Genomic DNA, 14,140 nt, shown 5'->3' with positions numbered 1-14,140 from the left:
GTGATTTTTAATTTCTCATTTTTCCAATCTTAAGGCCAGTTCTCCACATTTCCACAGCAGTTTGTGAATTTCTTTTTTGAAAGAAAAAAAAAGCTCAGCATTTTAGAGCACATTTATGTACACATTTTAATATGCAGTTTTGCTTAAAGTACATATTTTTGCAAGCAATCTCCCATAATATAATGCATTTATTTCCACTAACATATGCAGTGTAGTCTTGTATTTGCATTTTTGTACACATTACTTGGCTGGAGAACTACATTGCAAAATTCAAACAAGGTTGACTGCATTTCAGTTCACATATTCTTTCAGGAAGTACCTTTAAATGAGAACTGAATCAAAATTTTCCCCTATCCCAAGTCAACTGTTCACTTCAGGGAGAGACTGTTCTGTGCCTCATGCAGAAACACTCATTAATGCTGATTAATAACTATACAAAGCCTTTGGGAGCGGACATCAGGAGATTTGGGGCGAAGTGTCAGCAGTATGCTGTCGATACCCAGCTATTTCTCTATAACATCTGAATCGGGAGAGGCCATGCAAGCGCTGGACTGCTGCCTGGATTCAGTGGTGGGTGGATGAGGGCCAATAAACTGAGTCTGAATCCTAGCAAGATGGAGATGCTGTGGGATGGTGGTTCCCAAGTTCGGATAATGTCCTGCCCGAAGCCGAGAAATTCAGGTGCAGTCAGTTCTGTGATTTTTTCTCTTTTTATTAAGGTTACAGATATGTCAAAAGCAGAGAGCCAATGTGGTGTAGTGGTTAAGGTGTTGGACTATGACCTGAAAGACCAGGGTTCGAATCCCCACACAGCCATGAAGCTCGCTGGGTGACCTTGGGCCAGTCACTGCCTCTCAGCCTCATGAAAACCCTATTCATAGGGTCTCCATAAGTCAGAATCGACTTGAAGGCAGTACATGTCAAAAGCCTTTCAACTCATTCACCTAATTATGCTTTCTATGAACTAATTCCCTCTCTGACACTGACTAAGCTTGTCTTCGCAGCCACAGACGTTGACTCAGCAATTCCCCCCTCCTCAACGTCCACTTAAGTAGGTTTCTCTTTTGCGCGTAAACGACAGCTCCTCCTTAACCCCGGCAGTTGCACTTTGGGCCTCTGATGCTGTTGGGAACAGGGCAAAGGGGGCTGGATCTTGGCTTTCCCCTCCGAATAGTGGGGGCTAACAGTCTGTTCAGGCGTGGGAAGTTGCTGGGTGCCCAGCTGGGGATCAGCAAGTTGGCAAGTTGGCATCTCGGGCGTGGGCGGTGTGTCCATAGGAGCAGTCTTTTGACAGCTCTCACTGTGCCAGACCAACTGACTGGGGACGCTGCAAACCCTCTTCCCTCAACTCATCACTCCAGTCCTCAAAGTCAGAGTCCCCCTCCTCAAGGCCCCCCCGTCCTAGGTCACAACAGATAATTGGTCAGTTGTCTGCTTTGGACGGGGTCGTACGCCCTCTGAAAGAGCAGGTTCGTAGTCTGGGGGTGCTCCTGGATTCATCTTTGTCGCTAGAGGCCCAGGTGACCTCAGTGGCTAGGAGTGCCTTTTACCAGCTTCGGCTGATAAGACAGCAGGGGCTGTTTCTAGACCAGGATAGCCTGACCACTGTTGCCCATGCACTGGTAATCTCCAAGTTGGATTACTGTAATGCGCTCTATGTAGAGCAGCCCTTGAGGTTGGTCCGGAAGCTACAGCTGGTGCAAAATGCAGCAGCACAATTGCTTCCTGGGGCAGGGTATCACCAACATGTTACCCTGTTGCTGAAAGAACTGCACTGGCTGCTCATTAGCTACTGGGCCAAGTTCAAGGTTCTAGTTTTGGTATATAAAGCCCTATGTAGCTTAGGCTCAGGATACCTGAAAGATTGTCTTGCCCGTTATATACCCAGTTGATCCCTGTGCTCTGCAGGTGAGGGCTTCCTGCAGATACCATCTTATCAGGAGGTCCATTTTGCACAACAAAGGACAACTTTTGGTGTTGTGGCATCATCCCTTTGGAACTACCTCCCCTTAAATATTAGACAGGTGCTGTTCTCCGTTGTCTTTTTGGCACCTACTGAAGACCTTCCTCTTTCAACAAGCCTTTTAAGTAGAGATGTTATCCCTATCTGACTCTGTGCTGGAATTACTTTTTAAGATGTTGCCTCTTGCACATATCTGTTCTCCTGCTTCTGCTGGGGGTAGGTCATCTACTGTGGCTTTTGGGCAGGATTCAGATGCTGAATGGTTCAATGTGAGTGAGGAAGGGTTTCTCCTTGAAGTGAACACTAGGGTGTGACAGAGCTTGTGTGGACAGCATGAATAGCAGCTGCAGTGGCATGCTGGCCAAAAAGAGGGATGCTTCATACCTTGTCCTCTGTGCATAGGGTAAGCACTGAACCCCTGAAATCTGTGAGCAAAATGTAAGTCTTGGCTGGCCAAAGCCAACAAATGACCTATTTCTTTATCCTACATTTATCCTGATGACCTATTTACTGAGCATTCATCTCAACCTGTCTGCAGTCTCTTCATTTGTGAAGAAGTTGCTACATTCTTCAAACACAAGACAGGAACTCTAGAAAGGGCACACTGTTCCTTTCTCTATGGTGTACCAAGGGAATGACTTATATAGGCTTTCAGCAGTGCTCAGAGCTTTACAGCCTGTTTAAATGCAGTATCAGCAGCACAGTAGCTTTCTTCCCATTGCATGGTTGTCTTGCAGTTCTTTACAGAGGAAGATACAGTTTAAGATGACACTGTTTAGAACTATATACAGTGTACACCCAAGTTATTATAACTGAGACCTGCTGTCCCAGACCTTTACCATGGTATAGAGGTTGTTTTTGCTCAACTACTGTTTGAAGAGCCCACTACGACTATGCTTCCAGTACAGCTCCGATTCACACTGGGGTTCCTGTACTTGCAATTTGCATTACCAAAAAGGTTAAATTCAATTCAGTGGGATTTTTTCCCCACTACAAATTGCAAGCACAGAGCCCCAATCTGGATCAAGACTGCATCAAGCGATACTAGGTGTATGGGTGCCAATCTGGACTGGGTCCGTTGTGCTGCCAATTTGTGTTTGTATGTGTGTAGCTGAACTCAAAGCATACTGTAACTATGCAGTTACAGGCATTGGTAGTTTGGCTCACTGATCAATATAGGACATTTCAGATCTAACATGGTCCTTCCCACTATGGAATAGCAAATGCAACTTTGCTTTTGACCATCGTGGTTTTGGAGACCAAAGAGTAATATCCAATGTTAGAATAGACCCACTGAAATCAACGGGCTTACCCTGAGTATGATTTAACTCAATGAGTTTTGAACCTCTTTTTAACTCAATGACTTTTGAACCTCTTTTTAAAATTAAATTCTACATAAAGTGAATACACCCCTTCTAGGCAAATCATTAAATAGCTGTATGTTGAAAACTTCCTTCAGCTCTGAGTATGATAATCCTAATGTATTTCCCAGCAACCTAAAACAAACATCTGTGTTTAAAGCTTTAGTGATGGGATGGCCTAGAAGTCTACATACATTGCTTTATGCAGATACATACAGACAACTCCAGTGGTGCCATATAGAACTCACATTTTGATCCTGATGATGAAGTTCCACTTGATGTAGATCTTGATCCCCCTTTCAAGGAAAATACTCCCTTTCCTCTGCGTGTTGCTGTGACTGTTACACGTGGGCGTTTTAATGGAATAACTGTGCGAGGTGGGGCAGGGACCCGACTATGGTAATCAAACAACCTTAAGAAAATGAAAACAGAAGTTTCATAGTACTTTATTGCAGTGTGATGCCAAGGAGATCTTGCAGACTAAATCTCCCTGTTTTGTAACTGAAAATTGCTCTCCAAAATCTCAATAACTTAAATCACAGTTAAAATTAGATTTTGAGGATCTTTGTACTTTTAAAGAGACACATTTGTATTTCAGACATCAGCAAGTGAATAGCTGTAATTTCAGTGAGGAATGGCAGTATTAGTGTTTCTGTATATATTGTAGGAAAAATATGTTCCACATAATTTCATTTCACCCAAGTAATAATATCATTAGATTAAAAAAAACTTAGTTCTATTATTAAATTCATAGTCTCACATCTGTAATTTTTAAATTTCATAATAATGTTTACAGTGACATTCAGAATGGTGAATGCCACTGAAATGAAATGTGACTGGACTGAAACACCTCTGATGATGGACAAATTATTAATTTCAGAAAATGTTGGGATAAGCAAGCTTGCATGCTTTTAATAGGGAGATATCCCTTCTAGCCAGAATTTTGGGGGCACCTCTGTGCTTGTGTACTGTGATGTAACTGCCTATTGATAGGTGTTATTTCCCTTCTTCTCTTCCTCTTCTTTGTTAAGAGATGCTCTCTTATTCTATATATTCTCCATTAAGCCACAGGAGAGAGAAGCCTCCATAGGTTTCTCTCTCAGAACATCCTAATCATAGACTAAAATCTACTACTTACTTCTCTCCAAGCTAGACCCCATGTTGCTTGAACATATGAAAGGTTGCGAGTAAGCATTCAATACTTTTTACCAAAGAAGACTGTCTCTGTTGTTTTTATTCAGCTAGTCTGTATGATGGGAAGGTGGGCTGGTTAATTCTCATTTCACTTTGCAAAATATATACTCTGCTAAGAAATAGAACGACTAAACTGTTTCTATTTCATTTAAACCAAACAGAAACATTAGTTTGAGGTACTCCCATCAATAAGAGGGGAGAACAACGTACAAAAACACAGAACTTTGTTCCTGGAAATGACATAGAGCAGAGCTGGGGAACCTCTGGCCCTCCAGATGTTGCTGAACTCCTACTACCATCAGCCCCAGCAAGCATGGCCAATGGCCAGGGTTGATGGGAGTTGCAGTCCAGCAATATCTAGAGGGCCAAATATTCCCCACACTTGACATAGTGCTTGCTTAGTAGAAGTTTACACAGCTATATAGCCTTGTCAACTTCAGTTAAGGTACTCTAAATCACAGAGCAACTTTAACTAAAACTAATTTCAATATTCTTTCTGTACCATCAGTATTCAGTAACCAAGGCAGCAATTCTATAAACACTTATTTGGGAATAAATCCCATTGAACTCAGTGGGATTTCCTTCTGAGAAAATATGCACAGGGTAGGGCTATATATATGGTCAAACAAAAATCAATTAATTGTAGTTAATTCAACTGATGCATTAAATAAATAGGAGCCAAGACATGCCTTCCAAGTCTAAAGGGATCAAAATCCAAAAGGATGTTGGAAAGAGGGTTGCTCCAATTTCTCATTAATTGTTTTCATCTCCTGATGAAATGCCTTGAGTATTTGGTTTTTGAATATAGCATATTGCAATGAAGGATAGTTTAGAGAGGCGGGAGGTTTGCTCATGTCATAATCATAATTACCAATTAAAAATCTGAAAAAGGCTTCTAAATTCTAGCCTGGATGGTAACAGGTTTTTGACCAGATTTCTAGGTATCTTCCTGTTCCCCAGCAGGCCATATTATTCCTTGGTTCACAAAAAATGAATCTCTCAAAAGATTTTGAATTGAGTAATGATAGCAACATAGTCACAGGAAATGATGTCAATAAATGTCATTTTATACTATTCTCAGTGTGGGTAACCGGTTCCTTTGGACTGTCTTGAACAGTAGCAGAGTAACTTAACTGCTGCGCCTGAAGCACAGTCCCTTCTGTGACGAGCAAGGTGGAGCCACTTGGCTCTGCCCCATTGGTCAGGAAATTCCTTCTCATCCTGTTGGAAATGGCATCTGTTCATGCAAATATGAATGGTTTCTATATAGCTTCCTCCGTACCCTCCACAAAAGCTCTTGTGCAGCAAAGATGTACAGAACAGTAACTCCAATCAAAGCAATGAGTCTTGAGCAGGATTAATCCAGCAGGTGAAGCCACACTATGTGTCATGACACACACAGCACCCCACAATAGAGCTACAATCCTGACGTTATGTACTCAGAACACAAGCCAGAAATAAAAAGCAATAAAAACAAATGCAAATGTTGTCTGATCAAGTTATGTGAAAATATGACAATTAGGAGTGTAATTTATGTACCCAAAGACAGAAATAAGAGCTACACATACCGATTGTAGAAATCGTCTCTGTAGTAGTCATAATCAAAGACGTAGCCACTGCAGAAAGAACACATAAAAGTCATGTGGAGTGACACAACTGCATTGTCTGAAAAATGCTGTGTAATATTGTGAAATTACAATGCTAATTTAGATCTGTAACTTTGGAGACTGTTTCCTCCTTGTTACCTTTATTGAATATTGTTTTGAAAGGTTGACCTTTGAGTCTTTGGACTGACCACCATCTCACTAAAAATGCAGGTATTGCAGTAGGCATAAACACTGTTTCTACAGAGAATCTAATCTAGAAAATTTTATTTCCCTCATTATTCATCTTAGAAACCTGTATCAAATTTATTTTTATTAATTTCAAAGCCTTTTTATTGGTCAATGTCATATGATGGTGAAGACAGCCTTTTGTGTTTCAAATTGGAGGTTATGGTCTATTTCTATTTTGGGTGCATTAACAGTTGAATCTGAAACTGCAGTTTGATGTAAATTCAGACTAATTACAGTATGTTGCTACTTAAGCAATGACTTAAGTAAAAAACAAACTTGGCCTGCCCAAGATGCATGTTTTCAGCCTGCTATGTTTAAACCACTCCACTTAAGAAAAGCTGGACATGGTCAATTAAAAACATAGAGCGCACCTAGAATTTTGCTGGAATATATTTCACCTCCCACTGTTTTATCTTGTGCAAACTGAGATGCTCCTCATGTCCATTGAAAACTATTCTCCAGATCAATCAGTGCCATTATTCCACAATTGTTTTTGGAGCTTTTTTTGTGTTGCAAAGTGTTGCTGTGCCTCACATATTCACAGAAACAGAAGCAAAAGAAAATTATTTAGTATAGGAAACTTCACTAAAATTGCAAAGTAAATCAAAGATATTTAAAGTGACTATCTGAACTATATCAACTGTTTTAATATTGTTGCTTCCTCCCTGCTAAAACAAGAACAGCATAGCACATGTTTTGTTTCTATTACTTGGGCTAATTCCAGGTGTTGCCACCACTCCCCATATGCTCAGAGGCACATGTTAACAAATTCTTCCAAGCTACACAGGAAGTGGATTGGACTGTGAAAGACCAACCCAAATCGTGTTTGCATTTTGACAAATTTGTGGTGCAGTACAATATCTCAGAGGTCAGGTCTCCTGCTCCCCTGGTGCATTCACTATAGCTGCCCAATTTCCCTGCTTTTGATAGAAGTTTGATAGAAATATCTGTGGGCTATAGGTACATTCTTAAACCGCAAGGTTTTTTTTGCCTATTAGTGAATTTCTCTACTTTTTAATCTGGAAGGTAAAAAATGGGATCCTGTGCAAGTTTGCTAAGAATGGATTATCATCTGCATGCTTATTGAGTTCAGTGGGATTTACTCACTTGCAATCATGCTTAGGATAGGTGAAAATGCCCACAGGGGATGGGGAGGGAACAGGAGGAGGAGGAGGAGGAGACGAAGGGCAGAGGGGAAGAGTGGGATGGGAGCAGGCAGGAGGGGGAGGGGAGGAGGGCAGGCTTGATCATTTGCATGTTTATTGAGTTCAGTGGGATTTACTCCCATGCAGTCATGCTTAGGATAGGAAAAACTGACTGGGGGGAGGGAGGGAGGGCTGGACTGGGCAGGGTGAGGAGGAAGAGGGGAAGGAAGGAGGAAGGGAGAAGGGAGGAGAAGGAGGGAAAAGGCAGTCCTGATCATTTGCATGCTTATTGAGTTCAATGGGATTTGCTCCCATGCAATTTTGGTGAGGATAGGTAAAACTGACCATGTGGGAGGAGAAGGGGGAGGGGAGAGGAGAGGGAGGGGGAAAGGAAGGGGAAAGGAGAGGAGGAGGGGGAAGGAGGAGGGGGAAGGAGGGGATTGGAGGGGGAAGGAGGGGATTGGAAGGGGAAGGGCAAAGGAAGGGGGAGGGAAGTAGCAAAAGGGAGGTGATGGGAGGAAGGAGGTGGGGAGGGCAGGTTTGATCATTTGCATGCTTATTGAGTTAAATGGGATTTACTCCCATGCAATCATGCTTAAGATTGGTAAAACTGACCATGGGGGGAGAAGGAGGGGGAGGGGAGGTGGTAGGAGGGCATTAGAAGGGGAGGGAGGGGCAAAGCAAGAATGAGGAAAGGGGCAAGAGAGTGGTGATAGGAGGGAGGAGAAGGGAGGGTGGGTCTCATCATTTGCATACTTTTTTAGTTTAATGGGATTTATTTCTGTGCAATCATGTTTAGGATAGGTGAAACTGACCTGGGGGAGGGGCAGGGAGGGGAGGAGAAGGGGGAGGGGAGGAGATTGGGTGGGTGGGCACTGGGGATAGGGGAAGCCCCTTTTCTTTCCAAAAGCAAAACATTGCGAACAGTATCATTGCTGTTCAGCATTTTCCCCACCTTTTTATTCTATAGCAGGCACATATAGCCTCCCACGCAAATTTAAAGCAAAGCTGTCCTTGGCCACATCCACACCAGACCATTATTTCACTTTAGACAGTCATAGCTTCTCCCAAAGAATCCTGGGAAGTGAAGGGTGCTGAGAGTTTATTTATATTTATTATTTATTAATTAAATTTATATACCGCCCATAGCCGGAGCTCTCTGGGCGATGCACAACAAATAAAACATCTAATATACAATTAAAAAACCACACATCCAACAATTTAAACATACATTAAAATCTGAAAAAATTTAAAACATATTTATATTTATACACATACTGGAATACCTGTTAAAATTAAATACTACTAAAATATTAAAATACTGAAATACTAAAATGCCTGGGAGAAGAGAAAGGTTTTTACCTGGCGCCGAAAAGATAGTAATGTTGGCGCCAGGCGTACCTCATCAGGAAGAGTATTATTTTATTCATTTATTTATTTATTTTATTTTATTTTATTTATAGACCGCCCATAGCGAATAGCTCTCTGGGCGGTGAACAGCAGAGTTAAAATACAAAGTTACAAAGTTATTCCATAATTCGGGGGCCACCACTGAGAAGGCCCTCCTTCTTGTTGTCACAAGAAGAGCTTCGAGTTGCTAGGAGATGTCCTGTACCCCTCACAGAACTTCAGTCAGAGCGGCTGACTGTTAAAACTACTCTGGCCATTGGAGCATTGTCAGGGGAATAGGAATCTCCTCTCAGTACCCTTCACAAACTACACTACATTGGACCTCTGTCAGGAGAATAGGAGTCTCCTAATAACTCTCAGCATCCTTCACAAATTACACTTCCTAGGATTCTTTGGGGAAGCCATGACTGTTTCAAGTGAAATCAAGGTCTGAAGTGGGTGTGACCCCCTGATTAGGCAAGCCAAGCAGCTGTGAGTCTGGCTTTTAGAACACTGACAGTTCTAAGCTACTGAGCATGCCTGACGTTATCATTGAGTTCAAGGTAAAAATTCTTTAATTAAAATCAGCCAGGCATTTTTTTAGCTTTTAAACTGCAGAAGATGAAGGTAAGAGTATGGGGCAAGGTGAGTAATAGGATTACAGGTACTCAGTGAACACGGCTGATTTTTAATTAATTTCAACAAATTATGAGAACTCTGACAGAAAAAAGTCCAAAAGGGCTCTGTTTCCCCCCCCCCTTTTTACACTTTGAACTCTTGATTCTCTGTTTTGTGTATCGCTATGAAAATTGAGAGGGTTGTTAAACAAGCGTTTCTGAGTTCAGGACTATAAGTTTTGTAACTTTTTTTTAAAAAATGAGCTTATAGGAAGCATCAGAATGGCATGGGGGTATCTTCAATTTAACATTGCGGAATGCAAAAAATCCACGCTGGCTATAGTATACAGCCACTCTCATGGCTGTATGATTAAAATCAGATGGCAGACTGAGAGGCTAGAATTCTGGACTTTACATTTTAAATTACAGATGGGAATTGCATATTTATTTTTTAAAAATAATATTTACAGCTGTTATGATGTATTTGATGACGCTATTACTAGTGTTGATATGCTTTTGTACCAAACCCACATCCTCATCAACAGTCCAATATGCCACTGCAACACCACCAGTTATTTCATGTATCCCTATGTATTGATTCAGAGAGACTTAAAGAGTGGGTCAATACTCAGATATTGCTAGTATATGAATTGAGCCTGACGTTTATTCTTAATACCAGGCTACACTGCTCTGTAGAGCTTTGTGTAAATCACAACGAAACAGATGTAGGCAAAATTGTGCATATGTGCACATATTCAATTTAAAAGTGTTCAGCTAGACTCTATGACAGTTAACCAGGATAATCAGTTAGCTGAGTTGTAATATTGGCTGCTCTTTGTTTACATAGCATAACAGCTCTGGAGATAACAACAAACAACAACAACAGCAACAACAATGCAACTGAAGAAGGAAAGTGCTTAATTTTTGTGGCCTCACTCACTCATCCTTCCTTACTGAGCCATAAAAAGTGATAGGATGAAAAGATTTTCCATTCTGAAGTTTCATTCTAAATAGGAACATAAGAAGGGTCTGCTGGATCAGGCAAAAGGCCCGTCTAGTCCAGCAACCTGTTTCTTACAGTGGTCAACCAGATGCCTATAGGAAGCCTGGAAGCAGGACCTGAGTGCAACAACACTCTCCCACTCATGTTCCCTGAAAATGGTATCCAGAAGCATATTGCCTCTGATTCTGTAGGTAATATATAGCCATCATCACTGCATTGTAGATAGCCTTCATGAATTTGTTTAATTTCCTTTTTAAAGCTGTCCAAGTTGGCAGCCTTTATGACATCCCATGGTAGCAAATGCCATAGTTTAAATACAAGATCTGTAAATAAGTACTTTATTTTGTCTGTCCTGAATCTCCCACCATTCAGCTTCATTGGATGCCCCCATGTTCTAGTTTGACAAGAGAGGGAGAAAAACGTCTCCCTATCCACTTTCTTCACACCATGAATAATTTTGCACACATCTGTCGTGGCCTCCTTTATTCATATTTTTTTCTAAACTAAAAAGCCCCAAATGTTGTAGCCTCTCCTCACTTGGGAATTTCTCAAGCCCCTTGATCATTTTATTGGTCCTTTCTTGCACATTTTCCAGCTCTACAATATCCTTGTAGGCGCGATGACCAGAACTGTACACAGTATTCCAAGTGCAGTCTGAACATATGATAATGAATCTAAGCTTTTCTGAAATAAATTCAAGAAGGTACAAGGCAAAAATCAGGCGAGGTATAATTATAGGCAATCTTGTTTCAGTTTAAGCAACTGAATTTTGAAAGCTGTGGAAGGACCCTTTTAAAATGAAAAACGTGATTAAAATGTAAAGAGAAATAAAGCTAAGTTTGAGGAAATGTGGAGAAAGTATAATGACTAAAATATAATTAGGAAGCAGTAAAGATAAAATGTGGTAAGAATTATGTTTAAGAGGCCAATTACTCTGACATTCATGCAGTGATCCCATTCAGATGTCACTAAACTGATGAGAATGAGCTGTACGGAGCCTCAAGTTCATGTACTCTACCTCCCCTGTCGTCTTCCAGTTTGGTTGCGAGGAGGAATTTGGAAGCTGTTGCTTCCATTTTTGGTTAGCCACAGCTTGTTGTATCATCCAAACTAACAAACTGTAGTTGATGTTAGCTATGGTTTGTTTGAAACAAGCCAACTTGAAACACTGTAGGAGAAGAGGGGAAGGGAGAATGTGCGAGCCTGGGGCCCAATATGACACGTTCTCATTGTGTTAAACTATGGTTTGGTGTGACATCCACAATCTCCCAATATGTTGGCATGCCAGCAAATGTGATCAGAATGGGCAGTAACAAGCATAGTTGTATAGGTTAGTATGTTCTTACTATCATAGACATCAGCTAGAAGTGGCATGGATGCACTGCTGTAGAGAAAAGGCCAGAGAGGGGTAGGTTTGATGGGAGTGGGATAGTACAACTTATCTTTGCTACATCCTGAAGACATCTTAGTTGTAATGGAGCCAGAAGTGCTGGCAAAAACCTAATATTTGATATTGCTGAATGATAACTGTAAGATCACAGCTGACTGCATAAAGCAAGATTCTACTCTCTTCACAATGACTGAAGTGCACAGCCCTAGTCCAAAAATTTACCATAGGATGGGATATGCATTGCTGTCACAGAGATCCTCTATGTACAAGGAATCTGCCCAATTCACTTTCATTGGGGGTGCAGAACATTCCTTTCCAATTGGTGCACTTGCCTGTTCCATTTAACTAAATAAGGCAGCCCCCTAGATTAGGTTGAATATCTTTAGATAAGGCACCAACCAGAGGCAACAAAATAATAGTATCAAGTAGACTCAAATAAGGATGACATTCCATAGATAACATGTGCAGTGAATTTTGGGTTGTATCCAAAGGAGTGCTCATGCAAGGAGAATTCTCAGCTCATGCAAGATGTCTCTGCCCCCATTTCCTTCTCAATGCAGCTCCTTGCCTCATATCCCAGGCCTGTCCTGGAAGTTCTCTAACCTCAAAAGAGGTTTTCCAGGGGGCTCCAGTGGGGAAGAGGGGGTGGGGATTTTCCCCTGAATGACCATCGTTGTTCCAGTACTGCATTCAATATGTTTTTAAATTGAAGTGGCAAATATTTGTTATGCAACCATGACAGAGATGATCCAGAGAAAAAGAAATACATAAATACACAAAACATTGATACATTTTTGAACTTTTTTTAAATAGATCATTTAATTGTTTAAAAAACATCATTGGAGATTCCCCACCCTTTTGCTTTTTACATGGTCATGAAAATGGAAAACAAGAAGACAGTGAATGGCACAACAAACCTTGACATGGAAAACAATAAAATTCTAAATCATGTCAGCAAATGACTAATCTATCTATAGTTTAACAAGGAACATAACATGATTCATTCAATCCTATGTCCATTCACAATTTACAGTCCCTGGGGTAGAAATGTAAAGCTGAGGGTTTTTTTATCTTTTATTTTCCATAGAAAGGTAACTGAGAGTGTGGCACAGAAGTGTGTGACAATGCTGAATATTTGACATTCCTTTCAAACACAACATGAGAGGAGTTCTTCAGACCATCATCTCACTAGGATTGCTTGTAAGTAGCTACAGTCTAAATTGATGGCTGGATTTCTTTTCTGTATTGCTTCAGGTCTGGTCTACACATCAGTGGACTGAGGTGGCAAAATGCCATGTCAGAATGCAGATGTGAGAAAAAACATTTTAAAATGTCCTCCTCTATTAAAAATGTCTTGTAAGTAGAAAATGTGCTATTTTCCCCCTTTAATAACATGGGGCATAATATTTTAAAATGGCATTCCTTATCTGCAGACTGAAGTGATACAGTCCACTTTATGACTTCAGGACTTGACTATTTTGAACCATCTTGTCACACTCATCATGTGAAAAGTAGCTACACATAAGTAGAGATGGGTGAAACTATCTTTAGTCATTCATCCAGTCTTACATTTAGTTCTCCATATTTCTATATCCTTGCCATTTTTTTTAAAAAAAGTCTTCATGAAAATTCACCAGCATTATAGCATGAAAATATCCTAATATGCACATTTTTGTATGCAGTTTTACCTAATATACACATTTTTGCAAAGCAATTTCCTCTGATGTTATGCATTTTGTGTTATCTTCACTAACATATTCACTTATATGCGAATTCACTTATATGACCTAGTATATGTATTTTTGTACACATTTCTTAGCTGGAGAACTGAATCAAAATTTGAAGAATTGTGAAATGTGAAGGATGGCTGTGTTGTGGTTCGCATATTGTTTTGGAAAGTGTCAATTAGAGAGGATCACCTTTACATGCAAACTAGAGTTGCTAGGTGTCCGGTTTTCACCCAGAGACTCCGGTTTTGGGGGCTCCTCTCGGGGGCTCCTGGTAACTCACCTTAATCTCTGGACTCTTAGCTTTCATTTTTTTAAAATTAAGTTTCTAGGTGGTCTGATTCAAAAGATACAAACCAAAATGTCAGCTGCCCCCTCCTGAAACTTCTGTTAGGACTGGCCGATCTAATCCCTGCCCTTTCAGGTTTTTAGCCGATAAGTGAAGAAAGGTTGTGATGAACAATAGCTATAGCTAAACCTCATTTCAGGTTCTGAGAACAGTTTCCTTTTCCTGCT

General features: G+C 40.7%; 1 protein-coding gene across 1 annotated transcript in view; it reads right to left on the bottom strand.

Moving 5' to 3' along the window:
- RALYL (RALY RNA binding protein like) overlaps positions 1-14,140 on the bottom strand; it is a 453,791-nt gene that overhangs the window by 24,927 nt on the left and 414,724 nt on the right. The window contains exons 5-6 of the mRNA XM_061602308.1: positions 6,087-6,134; positions 3,573-3,736 (exon numbers count right to left, since the gene is read on the bottom strand). Coding sequence (XP_061458292.1) covers positions 3,573-3,736; positions 6,087-6,134 — 212 coding nt within the window. The remainder of the gene's footprint in view (positions 1-3,572; positions 3,737-6,086; positions 6,135-14,140) is intronic.

This window comes from Rhineura floridana, chromosome 1 (assembly GCF_030035675.1).
Source record: "Rhineura floridana isolate rRhiFlo1 chromosome 1, rRhiFlo1.hap2, whole genome shotgun sequence".
Taxonomy (NCBI): Eukaryota; Metazoa; Chordata; class Lepidosauria; order Squamata; family Rhineuridae; genus Rhineura; species Rhineura floridana.
The sequence above is the reverse complement of the archived record's forward strand: the minus strand, read 5'-3'. Positions and strand labels throughout refer to the sequence as shown.